The sequence below is a fragment of the Lonchura striata genome, chromosome 7 (genome assembly GCF_050655825.1).
Source record: "Lonchura striata isolate lonStrDom1 chromosome 7, ASM5065582v1, whole genome shotgun sequence".
Taxonomy (NCBI): Eukaryota; Metazoa; Chordata; class Aves; order Passeriformes; family Estrildidae; genus Lonchura; species Lonchura striata.
The window spans coordinates 20,044,538-20,063,982 of NC_140709.1; the positions used below are offsets into that span (position 1 = coordinate 20,044,538).

The window sequence follows — 19,445 nt, forward strand, 5'->3', positions numbered from 1 at the left end:
GAGGAAAAGCCTAGGGTATAGTATAAAAGTAGGGCAAATAGAGATAGTTGCCCAGAACACTCTCCAGCCCAACACAGTTTGTGGCTCAGGGATGTCTTGATCAGGAAGTGATCTCTTTATATTTAATTGCTCTTGGTAGGCTTTTCTGCTGTGAAGTTCTTCATTAACTTGTAGTGATCATACAACGCTGTTCAAATAGAGAGAGAGATCACGTAGCTCACATGATAATGTAAGAGATGTATTTTTTATCACCTGGTGGCTATTGTATTAGCCAGGTCTTCTAGAACTAGGAAATAGGCTATGATATGTAGTAATTCCAGCACACCCAGAATGACCTGGTTTTCATCAGTAACCATCTCTTCTGAAAAGATCACCAGCCAGCTGTATTGTGGGATGCATCCTCAGCAGCATGGCCAGCAGATCATGGGAGGTGATTCTGCACCTCTACTCTGCTCTTGTGAGACCCCACCTGGAATGCTGCATCCAGCTCTGGATTTATGAGCACAGGAAAGGCATCAGTATGTTGGTCCAAGTTCAGAGGAGGGCCATCAAGTTGACTATAAGGATGGAGCACCACTCCAATGAAGAAAAGATGAGACAATTAGGGTTGTTCAGCCTGGAGAAAAGGTGGCTTTGGAATTACCTAATTGCAGTCTTCAGTATCTAAAAAGAGGGCTCACAAGAAAAATGGAGAGGAACTTTTCACAAGGAAATGTAGTGTCAGGACAAAGGGAATGGCTTCAAACTGAAAGAGAATAGGTTTAGATTAGATATTAGGAAGAAATTCTTTATTTTGAGGCTGGTGAGACACTGGAATAGGTTGCCCAGAGAATTTGTAGATGCCTCATCTGTGGAAGTGTTCAAGGCCAGGCTGGATGGAGCTCTGAGCAACTTGGAAGATGTCCTTACCCATATCAGGGGGGTTGAAACCAGATGATCTTTAATGTTCCTTCCAACCTAGGCCATGATTTTATTAATTAACCAAAAACTTCCACAACCACCTTGCGTCAAGCTTGAGGAAGGAAAGAAAAATAACAATCAGTTAAGTTTTCTGCATTGTCCAGAAGTAGTTTCTGCCATTGAGATGGTTTGGCATGATTTTTTTTACCCTGTATTTGTGTAAAAAAGTCCTCTTTGACTTTGACTATTTGCTACGCTGGAGGAACCTACTGGAACCTGCTATTAGATGTTATTATGCGCAGGGCTTATAAGGGTTTCTTTATATTCAACACATAGGAAGACATCTTCAGGACTATACTTGTAGAAGCATGCTGTTTGCTGACAGGTTTGAATCTTACCTGTGTTAGTCACTGTAGTTCAGTTCTTGGTATGCTTTGTTTAAGCTCTGCCTTTTTTCCTCTACAGTCAAATCACTCACAATAGAAACTGAAAGAACTGACAAATACAGAAGGATCAGAACTGTGCTGGAAAGAAAAAAACAAGCAAAAGCCAAGATTCTGACTATTTATGGATCTTGTTTCCCAACAAAGTGTATCTAAAAGCCATTGTCTCAGGGTTCAGAGACAGCTAAATGATTGATTTCACATAAAATATTTGTTGTTCTAATTACAGTGTCATCTGGGTCATTGGCAACAAACAGATGCAAAATCAGCCTTTACATACCATCTTGAAAAACTTCTGATTTGCTTAGTGTGCTTTATAATCTGAAGCATATGGCTTTGCACATAACTGCAGTATCCAAAATGAAGCTGTACGTAATGAATCACTGGGTGGGAGAAAATGCATTGCTTCTGTTACAAGTTCTTTCAGTGTGTGTCTTCAAATGGTTCTGTTTAGGGTTATAAACAAAAGGATATGCTCACAGATTCAGCAGTTGTTACAGATTCTGGGATGCACATGACATCAAAGGGGCTACACTAATTTCCCTAGCAGTCTATGGCTCTTGGCACTGTGAGCACACTCCATCTGGATAAACAGAATTCTAGTTCACCACAATTATGTGGGGGATCCAAGGTGATAGTGGAGCTTGGTTTTGTTTTGTTTTATATCTTTCTATAGGGTTTTTTACTCCTTTAGATTCTGTGTGTTCAGTGAACTGGATAACTACATTTGATCTGTAGACTACCAAGCACTTCACACTGAAAATTATTAAGTCTAATCTATTATTCTTATATAATGAATCCAGGTAAGAGTTTTAAGTACACTGGAGTTGCTAAGGATTAATAATTCTTTCTAAGCATTAATATAAATATTATAATTTATAATTATAATATTATATAATATTAATATAAGCATTAATATAAATATTTTTAAAAGTAGGTAGCATACTTTTCATTAGCAACACTTAGGTGAAGATTCACTAAGGTATTTTGTGAGTTAGCAAGGGCTGAGATCTTGTAACTCCTCAAAGCACATCTGATTTATTGTTCTTTCCATGCTTGCTTGTCACTAGCAGCATGAAAAGTGCCAGCTCCTATAAATATTCCTGGACACTCTTAAGTACAGGAAGGGACCAAGGGAATTTGGTGGCAGGAATGGTTCCCATCATACTTGATGTCATTATATCAACAGAATAGATGGCCTTATTGAACATTTGCGGACATCTGAAGCTGGTGGGTAAGTATGAAATACTCTGGAGAGAATTACAGTTGTTAATTAGTATTATGTCAATATGACTCCAGGCTCCTGATATTATTAGATTAATCTTCTGATGCCAGAACATAGGTTCTACTGCTGCACTTTAATGGTTTTTATTCCCTTTTCTTCTTTTCCTCAGTTTCTGAGTACCTTACTTAATCTTTTTTTTTTTTTTTGTCTTTTTCCTCTTTCCTATAGTTTTCTCTTTTCCCTCTTACTAACTTCAGAAGGGAAACTAACATAATGAAGACATACCTTATTACTCAAGTCACCAAGGAGTCTTGCTCTTTGTTCTCACTCTGTTGTTGTCTCTTGGTGTGGTTTTGCCTGTACTGAGATTAAAATCTTGGAGAGACCATGTGTTTATTTTCTATCAGTCTCCAGCATTTTTGCAGAACTACCATAATATAATTGAGTTTATAGTATGTTGCACAGACAGGGTAAGTTCATTATTTCCAAGTGAAACTACAGATTTCAGTATGTGTTTAGTGAAGCCTATTAGACCTGTTATCCTGTCCTTGTTTCTGATAATTTTATAGTTGGTAGCATTAACAGGCAATGTACAAATACCCTGTGATGTGGGCCAGGTGTCTTTTAATGTGTGCTCATACTAAAGTCACACTAACTGCAGCTTAATAGAGAGATATGCAGGATAGTTCTGCACTAACAGGATTGAGTATAGCAGGCAAACGCAGCAGGAGCTCGGTGGGGACTAACTGCTGGAGTATTCACTCTGCTTCCCAGGCACAGTTTTCATTTTACTCCCATTTTATTCCTGTTTTGCTCTTAAGGTATGATAAAAATTTGTGCAAATGGTGGAGAATCATGGAGATAGAAAAGGAAGGAAAATACATTTGTATGCGCACTCATAGCCAAATAGCATTGTGTGCCCTTTGTAAATCACTCTTTTTAAAAATAAAGCTGAAATAATGAAAATCATGAAGTTTAGTTAATTTGCAGTAGTTTTTACTGTGTAAGTGATGTTCAGTCAATCCCATTTAACACTGATATGAGTGGGACCAGAATCATTAGCCCCTTGAGTCCTCTCCTTGAACAGACTGGCATGGCACACAGGAAAATGTAGCTGTTCCTTGAAGTCAACATGATGCACATAATTATCCATTTGCATCCAGTCCAGGAGGAGGATTTATATTATCGTTGTCTGTGAGGTCATTTGTGCATCTGCCTAAGACTTCAAGAGGGAAAGTGAACTTGCTGTCCTGAAAAATGATTCAAAACTGGAAACTTGAAAACATCAAAATACATATAAATTATCAAAGGAGAACAAAGACAAGTTTTTTCCACAAAAGTCTTCTCCCCAGGCTATAACAATGCTTTACATAGGCATGATCAATATATCCAGGCTTGAGAACCAAAGTCTTTTGGAATAAATTAGACTGGCAGGAAAAGAAACAAACAAAGAACAAATTAACATGATTTTAAACATTGCTTAAATTTTCATGAATGTAGACCTTGAGATGTTATGATGAGATCCCATGAGTCTGTGCTAATATTTGCTTATAATTAAGGGTTGCACTTTCATGTTTCATCTGATATTATAGATTGGAAATCAGCTACATGCTTACTATTTTTCTTGTCATACTGATTTCTCTACTTTATTTGCTTACTCTGTTAATAATATATATGATTCTTTAAATGGCCCCATTACCTTAACTTTGACAAACTGCCCCTTTTCATACTCTAAATCTCCTTGTTTGAGAAATTAGGAAAAAACTACCCTTCCTGTGATACCAGGTTTGTGTTCACCTAGAGCAGACAAGAAGACTAACCCCTCCCAAACTTGCTTGGGTAAATGGCTTCAGATGGAAAATGAGTGTGCTCAGCTCCACTCTTCAATATGTGTTGTGGTGGATGAAGTCCCTTCAGAAAGGGAATTGGCAACACAGCCTCTTTGGAGCACTGACACATTGGCAAAGAACTCTTGTATGCATTCCTTGCAAAAAAAAGTAAGATGTCAACCAGTGTTTAGAGCCCCAGGTGTGCTGCACTACCCTTAAAACAATCTGATTCACATAAGTTTATTTTACGAGTTCCAAATGCAGTTAATTTCTGTGCAGAATTATCCATATAGGAAAAATTAGCAATGTTTGGCAAGATTGTCTGCATCAAGAGGTTTTTGAAGCAAGAGTTTAGTCATTAAGAGTTTACAGAGACCCTAACTTCATTTCAGCAAGCAAAATCTGATGATTGTGTTCCTCTGACATGGCTGCCTGGTGCTCATGCTTTCAATACTAAGAAAATCAGGACCATGAAGACATCTAAGATGAGATCTTTACTGAGTATCAAGTGGAGTCATCTGCCACATGGGAAGTCATTAGAAAAATACATTTTTGGCATTACTGTTTTAAAAGTATTGGTCAGGACCCAAATCCGAGATGCAAAAGTCCATGTGTCAGTGCTAAAGAGCAGGTTGAAGTCTTTTGTTAAATCTTACTGCTTGGCAGTTACTGCATTTCTGAAAGAGTCCTTTGCACACTTATGGAAAGGATGGATTTTTAAACAGAAAAATCTTCTAAATACGATAAAAGAAATGTGCTAATTATCTCCAAGCCAAGAGATAGCACTTTAAAATATCAGTATAATGGATATAATGGCTAACTGAAGAAAAGTATTTCCATTTCAGCCATACGAAAGCAAAGAAGAATCATGTGAAAATTCAGAAACTAATCCCAGAATTTAAAAGATCAATATAGATCTTCTGCAGACTGAGACTTCTGATAAAAATCACATTAGCGAAATGAATTATTGTTAAAATAGATGTGCTCTCTATCACATCTTCAATAGTTTTTGCTTAAGTCAAAACATGCCTTTTCTAAAAGTGTCTAGTTTCAACCTGCATTTCCATCATACTGCTAAATATTTTTTCCTCCCAATTGATTTCTTTCAGTCTGTGCTGTATTTCTGGTCTAAAATTTTCTTCTACTTCTAACCATTAGTTAATCTAGACTTTTGGTTTTGAATGTGAAAAACCCTTACACTTGCTTCAGATCACCTCTTCACCTTCTTTTGAAAATAATGAAGTAGAACAATCTTCTTATACTTCTTGACATATGGCAGATTTTTCAGAGATCAAATTGTTCCTATTCTCAAAACATTCTGCCCCTTATTGCATCCATATTAAAATAATTCCATACACAACAATAAAACTGTTTTTTCTGTTTCTGTTGAGTAGTCTTCCCTTCTTTACAACCAGTCTATTTCATATTCAGCTGAGTATCTGTAGTTCCCAAGTCTCTCCTGGAGACACTGCTTTCCAGCTATGTAATTCCCAGTTCATAAAAATTCATCTCAAATGTTTGACTTCACATTTACTTGAAAAAATATATCTTTTTAATCTGTCTGAGCTCTGCAAGTCTTTTTTTTTTGTTTTTTTGGCTTGGGCTCTTATGTATCAAAGAAATAAAAAGGATGACCAACAGTGGTAATGAAAGTCTAAACAGTAACACCATCAGTTTCTTTACTTATAAATACTTTCTACTCCAATAGATTGACCCAATAGCCAGTTTCTATTTCCCATCACTGTAAGCTACATCAGCTTTGTGGTGTGTTTAGGGAAGCATCCACATGGGCCTGCTCACCCATGTGCCAGCCTCTCTGAGCTCAAGTGAGGCGAGGATGCTCAGAACCTCAGCTACCCTACACTTAGATCAGCTGACGTAGTGTACTTGGCAGAAAGTATTTTGCCTACTCTCTGTTATTCCTGCACTGCAGTAAGTGATTTATCAAATAAGAAATTGTAACCTAAGGAATTTCCGTGCTCAGAGTTTCAATAAAAGGTTTTCTTCCAGACAAAAGGGGGTCTGATCTCTTTTTTAAAAAGTGGTGCTAAAGGACAACCTGAAGAAAGTGCATGTGCTTACTCTCTCATCTGGTTTCTAAATCTGTAGGAAACTAAGGAGCCTGGACATGCCAGAGGGACTTGGCACAATTTCTGTGCAGTATAGACAATACCTTGTTAATTATAGTGGTGCTGCTACTATTGCTATTAATTTACAAGTTACTTTTTTCTTATTGGTGGCTTCAAGTTTGTCATCAAAGCAAAGTATTTTAGAACAGAATTTAAAATGCCTATTCAGCTGCTGAGTGTTGAGCACATGTTAATACTATTTTCTCCAGATATGGTAGTTCATGATAAATGTTACCAGATTTTGTACTGTTCATGTAGTGTGCAACTAAGACAAATGGGACCACTGAAAGGGTATTTCCTTTGGAGAACACAAGCTGTAGACCACCCATAGGATACACAGAAATAATTAAGTGTCAGGATAAAAAGGTAGAGCAAAAATATTAGTGACTCAGAATCCTAATGAATGAAATACATTTTAAAAACAGCTTATGTATATGTGTGTTTTGAAAAAGAAAACGTGTGAAGGCCTCAAGTGCACTTAGGGGAACGGAAAAACATCCTACCCTATCGCATTATTGTACTGTCTAAAAATTTCTAAATATTTGTGTGCTGTGTTTTTACTTCTGACAAGCTGCAGAGAGGTATGTGAAATTATGCAGAGCAGTGAGTACCTGACTTCATACCAGCCTCTTTCTAGGCTAAAAAAATTATACAGAGGTATTCAAAAACTACATTGCTGTAAGAAAAAACTCAGCTGGCCTTGTGACTGAAAATATTGCATACAAAAACTGAAGACCCTGCTGTCCTGAGGGAGGAAGCTCTAAGATCAATTTGAGTCAAACTTTCAGAGCAGAGAGGCTAGAATGTAGTTATGACAGGTTTCTGCAACATTTTCAGACTTCAGAGAGAACAAAATTGCATTTATATCCTATCTGAATCATAGTAAAAAAACCTTTCAAAAAACCAGATATTATTTAGGCGCCCAATTTCCTCAGAAGTATTTTCTGGTACAGCTTCTGCCTTGTCTGTTTGTATACAATATCGGCAAGTAGCAAAGGTTCTGGCTCAGCCATCACAATCTCTTTAGCAGAAATAAAAAGGTTTACTTAACTTGAAAGTATAAAGTATTGAAGCATTAGATATTAAATTAGCAAGCAGCTTAAGTGTATTATTTTAAAAGGTTTTTTTATTACTGGATAAATACAACCTTTCTCTATAAAACTGGGTTTGAATTTTAGACCCAGCTCTGCAGTCAGTTCCCTGGTGGTCATTTAACCCACCATCCCCCCCCAGGTGTTATGATGGAATGGAACAAGTGCTCCTCTCCCATGCAGACACTGCAGTTGCACACTGAGAGGAAAATCATATTTTTAAAATTTTATTGTTGAGAGGAAGAAAGTGAAAGAGAAAAAATCTCTCAGAACAGTCTTTTGGCTGAAAAGGCCAAAGTTCAAACATCTCCTCTACCTCATTCAGACTGCAGGTACAAACTATAAGCCTGAGTGCATAATAAACCTCCTCTGTAATGTTACCTGCTCCTTAAGGCCAGATCTTGTCAATTGATTTGTCAGATTAGAGCCCTGCATCTGCAAAAGCCATATTAACTTCGGTTTTGAAGTGTTTAAAGGAACTCATGCTACTAGATCTTTGTGCTGTTCTTTTGTATAGGAGCAAGTTCCTTGTGCAGTATGGAATGCAAATGTATAAGATGTATATTTTTGCTTCAGTGCTGCCAAACCCTGTCTTTATTCATCCTGTCTCTAAAATAATTTTAACAGGGAGATATGAGAAAAGTCAAAGGCATTGGGACAATTATCTGAAAAGTAAATCACCTTTCCTTACTCCTACAGCATCTTGTAGTAACTTACCAGCTTTATGAAAATAGTTACCTTGTAATCCAAAGTATGTACCATGGAGAATACCTGGTAAATAGAATATAGCACACCATAATGTCTCTTCTCCATAATACTAAAAAAAACCCATAAAAAACCCAAACAACCAAACCACACACGGCCTCCCCCCCCCCAAAAAAAAACCAAAAAAAAAAAAAAAAAACCAAAACAAAAAAAACTCAAAACTTAGCAAGCTGATAGTTCTTTTCAGAAACCCTTCTGAAATACTTCCTTCATCTTTAAATTCTGCTTTCCAGATGACTTTAAGCAACTGTTACTTTACAGCACATCACAAATTATATGAAGAAAGTGTAATTCCGAACTGATTCATTTAATCTGATTAAACGGAGAGCCATGTCAAGAAGGTAGCCTTTTTATATAAAGAAAATGATGATAATAGACAGTCACATCAGTCAAGAGACTTTATTACTGTCTACTGTAGAAAAACTATTTTGTTGCTGCTGAATGATACGTTCCTAGCTAGTCACAATATACCTCATTTCCTGCTTAGATAACAGACAATATTAAGGAAAAGTGTGAAAGGAATAAGGAACTGTGTGATCAAGATACACAGAAGAATAAAAAATGTTCAAAAGTGAAAATTAAGTTTCTGCATAAAAACTTGCATTTGAGCTAAGTTTCAAAAGAGAAAACAGATTCCCAAGTTTCTGTCTGCTTACTTTGAATAGAACAGACTTGCTAATAAATCCAGGACCAAATAGGACAGAAGAAAAGACTGTTTACAGACTAAAATGTGCTAAGACGTTCACAGCACCTGGCACAGCTTAAAACTAAATTGTGTTATCTTACTGTAGGTTCAGAAAACTGTCTTGAACAGAAGCTGAGAACACCTCGTCGACGATGTCAGCAGCCCAAAATGCTGAATAGCCCTGAGGATAACATGTACTATAACCAGTTAAATGTGAGTTCAAAGTGGCAATAAAGCTGTTTTACTGGCTTTGTTTCCAGTTAATAATTCTGTTATTAATACCTGTTTCAGCCCCTCCAGCCCCACCCCCACGTTCTTCTGCTCTCGTCTTGAACATGTGCTTATGCTCTTTATCTGTTGCTTTCATGTCAGGATGTCTGCCTTCACGGTGAATAATTGATGTGGTTTATCAAAGACGAGCAAGATGCATGCTTCATCAGGCTCACTTGAGCCCTTTGATCAAAAAAATTATGCTGTGACTTCTGATATTATCAGCATCTGCTTGCATTCAACACAAAATCACTTTGAATTAAAAATTAACGACTTGCTGCTTTGCTTTGACTGTATGTTCTTGGCCCTCTCCACAGGGAACTCTAGAATATCAAGGGAGCAAGAGGAAGCCAAGAAAACTTGGGTAAATATCTATCTTCTTAGTTCTAAGCAACTGTAAACAGAAGAAGTCCTTTGTGATATTACAGAATATGCAAAACTTTCTAGAGAGGTTTCTAAAAATAAACAATTAACATATTTCTGTGCATTGACACTGGACATTTTCTGCAGTAGGAAATGTAAAACTTGCATGTAGTGCTGTCTGCAGACACTAGAACTGATTCTTACAAAATATGCTCCCCAGCTCTTTCTGTATGCTATTACTACCAAAAGAATAGCATTGTTCATATTTTGAAGCGTATTTCACACTAGTGAAAGGTGCCAGATGAAGGGTGTTAGGACTGAAGGCCTGTGACCTAGAACAGTGCCAGAAGCCCTGCCAGCCCCACAGCAGCACACTCACAGTGGGCCTCTTTTCTTCCTGGGGGAGCACATGTGAGGAGCTGACAGAGAGGCCACTCTGCACAGAAGGGAACTGCTCCTTCCCTGTTGAACTGAGTCAGTTCCCATTGCTACATGAGCAGTTACCTCCTGGTATAGGTAGAATGAGCTAGGCTGGCTCCTATGCAATTGCCAGCATATTCCTTGCCTGATCACATGCATCAGAGAGAACTGATGGGTGCTTACAGACACATTTAGTCCAAAAATTTACCAGAGCCTTCTGTATTTTTTCCTCCAGTTTTTATTAAACATCTGAATGTAACTTTATGACCAAGAGGTCTTTGAGTCAAGCTAAAGTCCAACTTTTTGCAAAACTGTGCAAGATTTGGTTTCTTTTCTCTCCCCTAGTTTAAAAAACTTTGTATTCTGGGAATAAAAACACTAGCATCAAGCTGCAGTGCTCATCATACATCACAGACAAATGAAAGCCCCTTGCTGTCAATAGGGCTTTTCCCAAAATTGGATTATGTAGTCTTTGGCTCATATTCATAGCAAACCATCATCTGAAATACGATACCAAAATCATACCCTACTTGTGGAACATACACAGACAAAAAAACCACATTGCTCAAATTAAATGCCCATTTGGTGTAAGTAGTTGTTCTATCATTCTATACTCCCAAACTGAAAGATGATATTGCATTTCCCAGATCCTTAGAACCATTCAGAATATAAAATGTAATAGCAGTTGGAATATGTATAAAAGCTGTATCTTTCTCAAATCGTCCCATCTTTTTTTTTTTTTTTCCATTCTTAGAGTAGGGATTTTCATTTTTACATCCACAGAGTAGTTTCTATTTCTGGAGATACTGACAGTGTTTAACTCAAGGAGTGTTGTTTGTTTATTTTCAAGCCAAATCAAGGTACTGGATGGAGAGGATGAGTATTATGAATCATTGTCAGCTGTTGAATCTACCCCTGAAGATGACAGTTTTCTCAGCTCTTCATCTCCTCCTACAAGAGATGTGTCTTTTGCTCAAAGCTGAACCTCACTCATTCTATTGACTAATACTGGTAAGAGTATTTTCCTGCTGATAAGCTCTTCCAGTTAACTTTGTTTATGTGTGTTCATATAATATATTAAAAATACCATGTTAGCTAGTTGCTTTAGTTCACTGATTTAGTCCTGGGTTTGCAGCTGTACACTGTCTCATTTAGCTGTATTTCTGTAAACAATTGCAGTAAAGGGGAGCAACACTACCTGTATGTGTTGATGTTGGTAATGGACGCGTTTCTTTAGCAGCAAGGTTAGTTTATCCAATTCTGACCCCTTCTTTCCTGCCTTCCCCTCCCCTGGCTGCTGTTCCCACCCTGTGCCATCCCTTCTGTTGTGCTGGCACAACTGCTAGTAGAGCTGTGTGAAAAGTAAGATTAAGGAACAGAACTAGATTAAAAGAACACTGTACTAAAAATTTTAATTTGAGGTTATAGTGAAAATGTTTTGTATTAGACTGATATTAAACATTGTCCTTTATAACTTTCTCTGCTGTGTATGGCTTTTAGCACTAGAAAAATGTACAGAGTAAAATAATTTAAAATATAATTGTGTCTCAGTCTACCTTGCAAATAGTTTTCTTCTGGAGTATGTGTTTACTGTAAGTCTAACTCAAGGAATTATTTCAAATATAAGAAGTAAAACCATTTTAAGGCTAATGTTTTGCACAATGCTTCATCTAGTCCTTGTGACTGAAACCATCTTTATGACTAGTTATTCTTGTTATCCATGCAAATATTTAATTTATTCCTTAAGCTATATGTCTGGGCTCTGATGACTCCTACATTTCCACAGCCCTCTTGTATGTAGCAAGGCGGGAAAAGTCACCTGCAAATTCTTCTACTTGCTTTTCACTTTATTTGAAAATCCTTACTGATAACAGTATGTGACTTTCTACGGAATACTGAGATTCTTTGACAGTTACTGTTTCCATGGCAGGAGCTGACTATTTCACCTTACTCTTTTATTTCTGGTGCAGAAATACCATTTTGACCTGTGACCATTCTTTTTTTCTTTTCCAGACAAGCTCCTGTCACTTTTAGAAAAAAAATGTTCACATTTACTGCCTTACACATTTGCTCCAAACTACTCTTTTTTTTCTTTTTTGACAAAGTATACTGATTAAATCTGACCGTGTATTTTACAGACCTAGTTATGATCCTTGTTTTTATCTCTGTTCCAATGAGTTTACCCTGATCTATGCTAATAGATCTTCCTATTGAAGATGCACCTTCCACCTTTTCCTTAAGCTATATAATTTCTTAGTATCAATATTCACTGGCATTGTCTTTTTGACTACAGGACAAGGAAAGGTAGCATGAGAAATGAGACCCGAATCAGTCACAATATCCCTAAGCTAGAACAGGGTTCAAAAGAAAAAAAGGTAATGAAATAGATAGTTCCGCAAAAGTTTTGTTTCTCCTAACAAGCAGAGAAATTAAGTTAGGCAGGACAGATGAGGATGAGCAAAGGATTCCAGGAAGAATAATTCTTCAGTCATACTTCACCCAAAATACAAGAGAAGGTTGAAGCTGGAAGTTATAATCCTGACAGACACTGAAGTCTTTCAGTTCACTCCTTATTCTCCTCTGACGTGCAACTAGGTAGGTACATTTTAAAGGCACTTAAGAGCTTTTGAAATTTAGGAACTCCTTGAACAACAAATAATTGGTGAATAGCTACAGATGAATTAATGACATTTAAAAATGCAGCACAAATAAAAATAGCAACTAATATGAATGCATGTGTACAGATCAGTTTCTTTACATTTTGTCAAAATGTAACAAGAATGAGTATGTTATGATAATTCATCAAAATTATGTAACTTTTCCTATGCAATTAGTAAGTTTTCAGTTAATTTGTAACATCTGAATGGAAAATAAGATTCTTTTTAAACAGTCAAATTACATGTTCTACTCTTCCATTGGCATTGATCACAGAGTTGTAGCAATATTGATGCCTTCTCATTCTGTCCTTCCTTTTTGAAAACTATTAAGGAAAATGAAACTTTATGATTACTGCAATTCACGTCATTGTGCATAGTTAAGAGTTTATCAATTATTTTAATTAAATTACAGTGATGTTTCCAGATATTGTGTCACCTGCCTAAAACCAACAGTTTACCTTACACAGAGTAATACATTACTCTGAGTAATTAAGTTCATAAAGAAGTAAGGGAAAGTGAAAAATTATATATAATTCAGTGAAGCACTTGATCCAAAGCCGAAGTTCCATTGAAATAAATGAAATTTTGGCATGTGATTAAGTGCTTTGCTGAATGGGGACTCTAGTTAACAAGAGCAGCTTCAGAACATTAAAGAATAAAGTACAGGCAAAATGCAAAAACTCTCCAAGCACATCCCTTAGGTTTCTTCCTTTCTTCTCTTCCAGTTGTTAAGCTCATATCAATCACAGCCATCAGAAATGGACTTCAAAGAGATTTTAAGAAGTCTTTAATTGCATGGAAAGGGTAGAATACAGTATTTTCTTTGTTGCATACAATGTCACTATCTATATCTGCTGTACTTTTTCATATTAATGTCACTAATAGTTTAATACTGAATTTGCTACCTAAAAGTTACTATTGAGTAGTATGTTTTCATTCTTGTTGCTTCTTAGCTAAACACTGTGCATGAAGTAAGTCTGTGGATTTTATTCTTTTATAACTTACTCCCTTTCCTTATTTGTTTGCACTTCATCCTCAGCAGATGATCCTTTGAGGTGGTCTTCTCTCATCCTGATTTTAGAGCACAAGGTATACCTTTTGATTATGAAAAGCCTTGCTGTAGAGCCAGGCAGTCACACTAAGACTGACCAAAGAGTTGAACCTCTGTTATCATATTAACAGAAGTGTGTGTTTGAGTTGATTGATTTGTGTTTGAAACAGGAGGTATGTCAGTGTGATAATCCTGGTCAGTGGAAGTATATCAACAAGAATTGCTTAGATTTTCTCATTTGGCTTTCGCAACATTGAAGCATTGTTCTGATTTATTTCCTTTCATGTATATTTTCTTAAAATAGTAATGTATTTTGCTTAATAGTTCATAACATATCCTGTTCTTAATAATTTATAAAAGTAAAGTGTTTAAATCCTGTTAGGAAGAAGAAAATTTCTTAGACAGTGTGTAATATATTAAACAGTTTTCAGCAGATGGAAGAGAAAAGGATGAAGCTCAACAAGGGATTTCAGTAGATTTCTTCTGTAGATCTTAATGGCACTAGAAACTGGCTCTTGCTAAGGACAATTTCAGCCTTTCAGTTATGGCAGCTTAAAAACTTGTCTCTCTGCCAAAAAAAAAAAAAAAATCGGGCAGGGAGCTTTTGGAGATTAGCCCCTTTCATTTGGTAATTTTAAATGTGCTTCTGACTTAAACATTTACATCACTTTAGTAACATAAAGGGACCTTAGAATAGGAGTAAATTGCAACCATCTTAAATTTGCCCTCAACATGACCTCCCTCACCCATACACTGTAAGAGTTGTGGAAAGGTCTTTTGTCCGTTGAAGGTCTTTTAAGTGGCCCCTGTCAGACTATCCAAGGACTTGTTGTTACTTAGAAGCTTATAAAATGTGGCTATAAATTATGTGAAATTGGGTGCTACTATCTGTTTTACACCAAACAAAAAATTGATGTGAAAATGGGATTTAAGTCCCACTGTTAAAATTTCACCTTTAAAAAAAATTGTAATTGAATGTTTATACCCTTCTGTTCCAAAATTTGCAATTATAAAGGAAAATTGCTTTTTTGTTGTAAAATAGTTAACAATGAGATAAATAACTCAAGTCTACCATACTCTTATTTCTCATTCATTTTTTATTGCCTCAAAACAGAAAGATAATTTGGAGAGACAGCCAAACTGGCATTTTTAAATGTCTTCAGGTTAACCAGCTAAATATAGTGCATACAATTGAAAATCAAGCCATATGGTACAAAAATATCCTCCTATGAGAAATGGGTAAATGGTTTTAGTACCAATATATGTGTGAGACATGGCCCATACTAAACTTAACCACCCTGCTTTTAACTCTGACAACAAAATGTGAGAAGTAATGTCAGTTTTGTTGTTAACACTAGAAATACGTTTAGATAACACACCTTGTCTTTAACAGTACTCACCCTAGGAGGAGTTGTAGCAGAATGTATTCTTAACAGAAACGTTTCTGCTTGACAACAGAGCAGTTCTCCCAAACTGACAAAAGTAGCACAGGATGCTATGAAAACCAAAGGCTAGGGAACAGCCCTCTGGGTCAGAGCTAAAGATTACAGAACTCAGTGAGAGGCTTTGTGTCTCCTTTGCCATGAACATTGGAACAAATAAAGGAGAACGTTGATGATTCATAGTAGTAGAGCCTGTGTCTTTAAATACACAGGCTGATGCCTAACTCATCTTAATAGTTTTGCCAAGAGTTATTGGATATTATTTTATTATGTCTATAAATCCAAGGTCAGCCAGAACAGTAAATACATACATTTTGTAATGATGGAACTGTTAATTGTAGTACTTATGCTGTGATGCTAAAGGACACAGAAACAGGTAAGTGAAAAGCATATCTTGGAGTAATGTTTTCAGAAACCAGATTACATATTATTGATCAGACCAGTAATAGGTAAGTCCCTTTCTTTTGTTTTGCAGGCTTATTTTTTACTTAAATTGCAGAGAGATACTATTTTTTCAATAATTTAACTAGGATTTTATAATATACTTGGCAAATGGAGATGGCAAGTAGGTAGATCAACATGTGTGCTTTTTTCTGCAAAATATCCAAGCCTCAATTTCTAACCCATTACCAGTGAAAATCTCATCCAATCTCTGACTGAAGTAATAACGCCACAATAAAGAGTGGATGTCATCCATTGGGTGGACTGGAGTTCAGTGCTGGGAGGCAGGCTGGCCTGTCACAAGTGTTTCCAAAAATCATTGTGCTACTGATCATGGCAAGTCTCTGACAAAGATCTGTCTAAAACTGGAACAGTAGAACTGGGGGTCCCACACTGTCTAATGCACTGGTGGAGATGGTTGAGGCCAGGACAGGGGTAACAGAATCTTGAGGTTCTGGTGGAAATGACCCCCAGAAAGCTGGGTTCTGGAGTACAGCATCACAGTACAGCTGAGAAATGGTGATGTGGAGAAACCACACTGGGGCCCCTAGCAAAGGGAAAGGAATGGACAGGAGGTAATCCCACAAAATTGTTCCACATTATTTATTTAGTGATTTTTGGTTTTGCTGCTGCTCCCTGTTATAAGCAATAAATTAACACAGTTGCACAACTGGAGAGATTATGTAAATAATTCTGTGACAAAATGGCTCTTACTGAGATTGCAAAGTCTTTCAAACAGAAATTTTTAGTTTTGTAATTTCTACTATCCCTGGAATGAGCACTCCGTTTTTGTTCTGTAGGATTAGTTTGATGGAAGTTTACATCCAAATTCAAAGGTAAGTGCTGTACTTAATGCAGACACAGACTTGATTCATTTGATTAAATTGACCTGTTAGAAATGAAGTTTTGAAAGAAAAACAAAATGTGAGGCTTCATAAAACTGTTAAGTTTTGTTATCTTGTGTTGCAATCTCTGGCATCTTCAACTTAGTACAGATTTAGAGCTGTGTTCCAATTAGAAATTGATATTGATTGATTAGGTTGCTCATTTAACATTCCAGCATGCTACAACAATAATGCAACAGACCATGATAAAATAGGATGTGATCTAACAGGACATGACCGATGGGATGAGAGCAAAATGCTGGGTTTGCTAGTAGTGCTGTGCATTAGCTCAGATTGGCATCTTGTGTGCTTTGATTGTTCATTTCATTTTACTGTCATCCTACTGAGTTGAACATTTTAAAAGACAACAGTGTTTTTCCATCTGTAAGTCATGGAAAGACAGATGGATGTGGAGAATCTCCACCTACAGATCCTTGACTGAATGCCACTGCCCACTTAGTGGTAGAGAAATCCCTTCTGGAAAATCAGAATGTCTTTAAATATATTATATTGTGATATGCTTCTTTCATATGGGAACTTACAGATATTTTTAATTCTTTTTAATGAGTATAAGTAAAACAAACTGGTTCTTATCAACATAGCTGCTATATTATAAACACTGCTTCTGTTACACTGAAGTTAATCCCCAGTCCTGTTACAAGAAACTCATCCTTATTAAAGTAACATTAAGAGCTTCTTTTTATTGATCTGTTCCTTTCACTTAATGATAGGAACTTACTGATGTTTTAGTAATAACCTTGCAAGCTTTATCTCATTTTACTTCAATGTGTGTTAAAGATAGATGCTGTGGAAACTAACTTAGCATAAACATTTTGCAGATGTCTTTAAAGGTTAAGGAAAAAAAGGTTTAGTTGCACTGCATGTTAACAAAGATGGCTGAAAAACTGCAAGATAAAAGAGAGCCTCGAGTATGAACATCAAAGAATTGTTAATGACAAGAAATACCATTAGGGTTAGCATCCCTTTTGTTTCAGCCCCCTCACACCTGCAGTGTGTTGCAGATTCTGTCTTTGTTGGCACATCTGAATTACTTCCATTAGCATTTATAGAAAAGTGGCTGCAAAACAACAGAAATGTACTCCTGGTTTTCTCTGTTGCTCCAAAAAAGTAAGATATTAGGTTCTCTGTGGATTTCCTTCAAGGTACAGTATCTTATTGTAAAGGAGACCGCAGACCCAGGATTCCGTTGATTGCAAATGAGCTAGGTTGAAAGGAGAGGGGAGCTTTTGATACTGCTAGAGAACTAATATAAGCAACTACAAGAAGCACACATAAGAAGCTCAGACATTAGCAATAGCAAAATCAGAGCGTGAAATTCAGATTAGCCCTCCACAGGCTGTGAGAGGGAGGGGGTATTGGAAGACTTGGCATGGCTAAAGGTGTAACCTGTTTCATTTGGCCCCTGAAAATTTTTAACAGATGGTGGGACCAGCTGTCTTTTTCAGCCATTTAATAAACTCTTCGGTGGTAACAGTTTGGAAAGTGGGGGGTTTTGAGTTTTAGGCCAGAGGAAAAAATAAAGAAATCTGTCCCAACTGTCTTTGCCAAATAGAGAAGTCTGGAAACATTATGGAAAGTTAAAGTGAAAAATCTAATTGATGATACTGTCCTGATTATACATTTCAACAGAAGAGAAAGAAAAAAAAAACTGCTTGTGCCCAAGTGAACCAGTGCATTTAAAAAATGCCTATTATGTTATTATCTTTATCTGTCATATTAATTTCAGCTCTTGCAAAGAGGCACATAATGAGAAATTTTAAATGAACTGTAGAATGAGAAACTGCCTTACTTTTTGAAACATTATACTATGTTAAAGAAACAGGCAGGGTGATTTGCTATATTAAAAATGAAAAATACCTTTTGGATAAGACTAGGTTTACACTGCCTAGGTGAGTACAGTAGTTACTGAACTTGCATAACACAGTGTTACAAAATGACAATAAACTGCTGTTTGAGGAACATATATTTTGAGCCTCTAATAAAAGTCTTAGTGATATGTGGGATTTTATTTGAGAGTTTACAAAAAAAAAAATTAGTGCAACTGTATTTATTAAATTAAATTAATATTTTTAAATTAACATTTCCAACACAACACTTAAATGGCAACTCTCAATTATATGAGATGTTTTATTTAAAAAGCATATCTAGTGTCTTTGAACAGAACAGTTCTTTTTGCACATTTACATGCTACCCAGCTGAGCAGCCAACCCTTCCATTTGACAAGGGCTTTGTTCTGCCTACAGGCCTATTATAAGCCCTAGATTGTTTGCCCTTAATAAATTGCAACAATAAGACAGAAACCTCTTTCAGGTTAAGAGAAATAAAACATGTTGCCTACATAGCAAAGCATATGAGGTTTAATAATGACAACAGAAACATATCTACCAAATCTCATTTGCTTTGCTCCCAGATCACTACAGTTAAGATAGTACAAAAATGTTAGCATCTTTTCGTGCACCAAACAAAAGATTAAAGAAAACAAGAGTGGGACAAAACAACTCTGGCTAGCTACAGAATGGTTTTTTTCTTCGCAATATAAAATCATTCTGAATGCTATGTAAAGCGACTAGTGGGGGCTAAACAGAAAGCAATATGAACATGATTAAACATAGAGCAAAAAATGCTTTTAACCAAAAGCATGATTTCATATTATCAACAGGAAGAAAAGAGTGCAGATTATTTAAATTCAAGAATTTATACTACTTCTGATGTGTTGGTGTGCATCTGCTTTTATATACCTTTCAGGCTCTCCACTGAAACACAAAACTCTACCAATTTTATAACAGCTAATGAGCATTCTTCTGTGGCTCAAGTGTTGGTGGAGAACTT

At 36.4% G+C, this 19,445-nt stretch overlaps 1 protein-coding gene across 7 annotated transcripts in view; it reads left to right on the forward strand.

The window, feature by feature from the left end:
* MYO3B (myosin IIIB) overlaps positions 1-11,758 on the forward strand; it is a 197,044-nt gene extending 185,286 nt beyond the window's left edge. For all 7 annotated transcript variants that reach the window (XM_085584410.1, XM_085584406.1, XM_085584405.1 and 4 more), the window contains 3 exons: positions 9,174-9,280; positions 9,655-9,701; positions 10,971-11,758. In XM_085584410.1, the coding sequence (XP_085440536.1) occupies positions 9,174-9,280; positions 9,655-9,701; positions 10,971-11,103 (287 nt within the window). In that variant the 3' untranslated portion in view covers positions 11,104-11,758. The remainder of the gene's footprint in view (positions 1-9,173; positions 9,281-9,654; positions 9,702-10,970) is intronic.
* Positions 11,759-19,445: the final 7,687 nt, after the last annotated feature.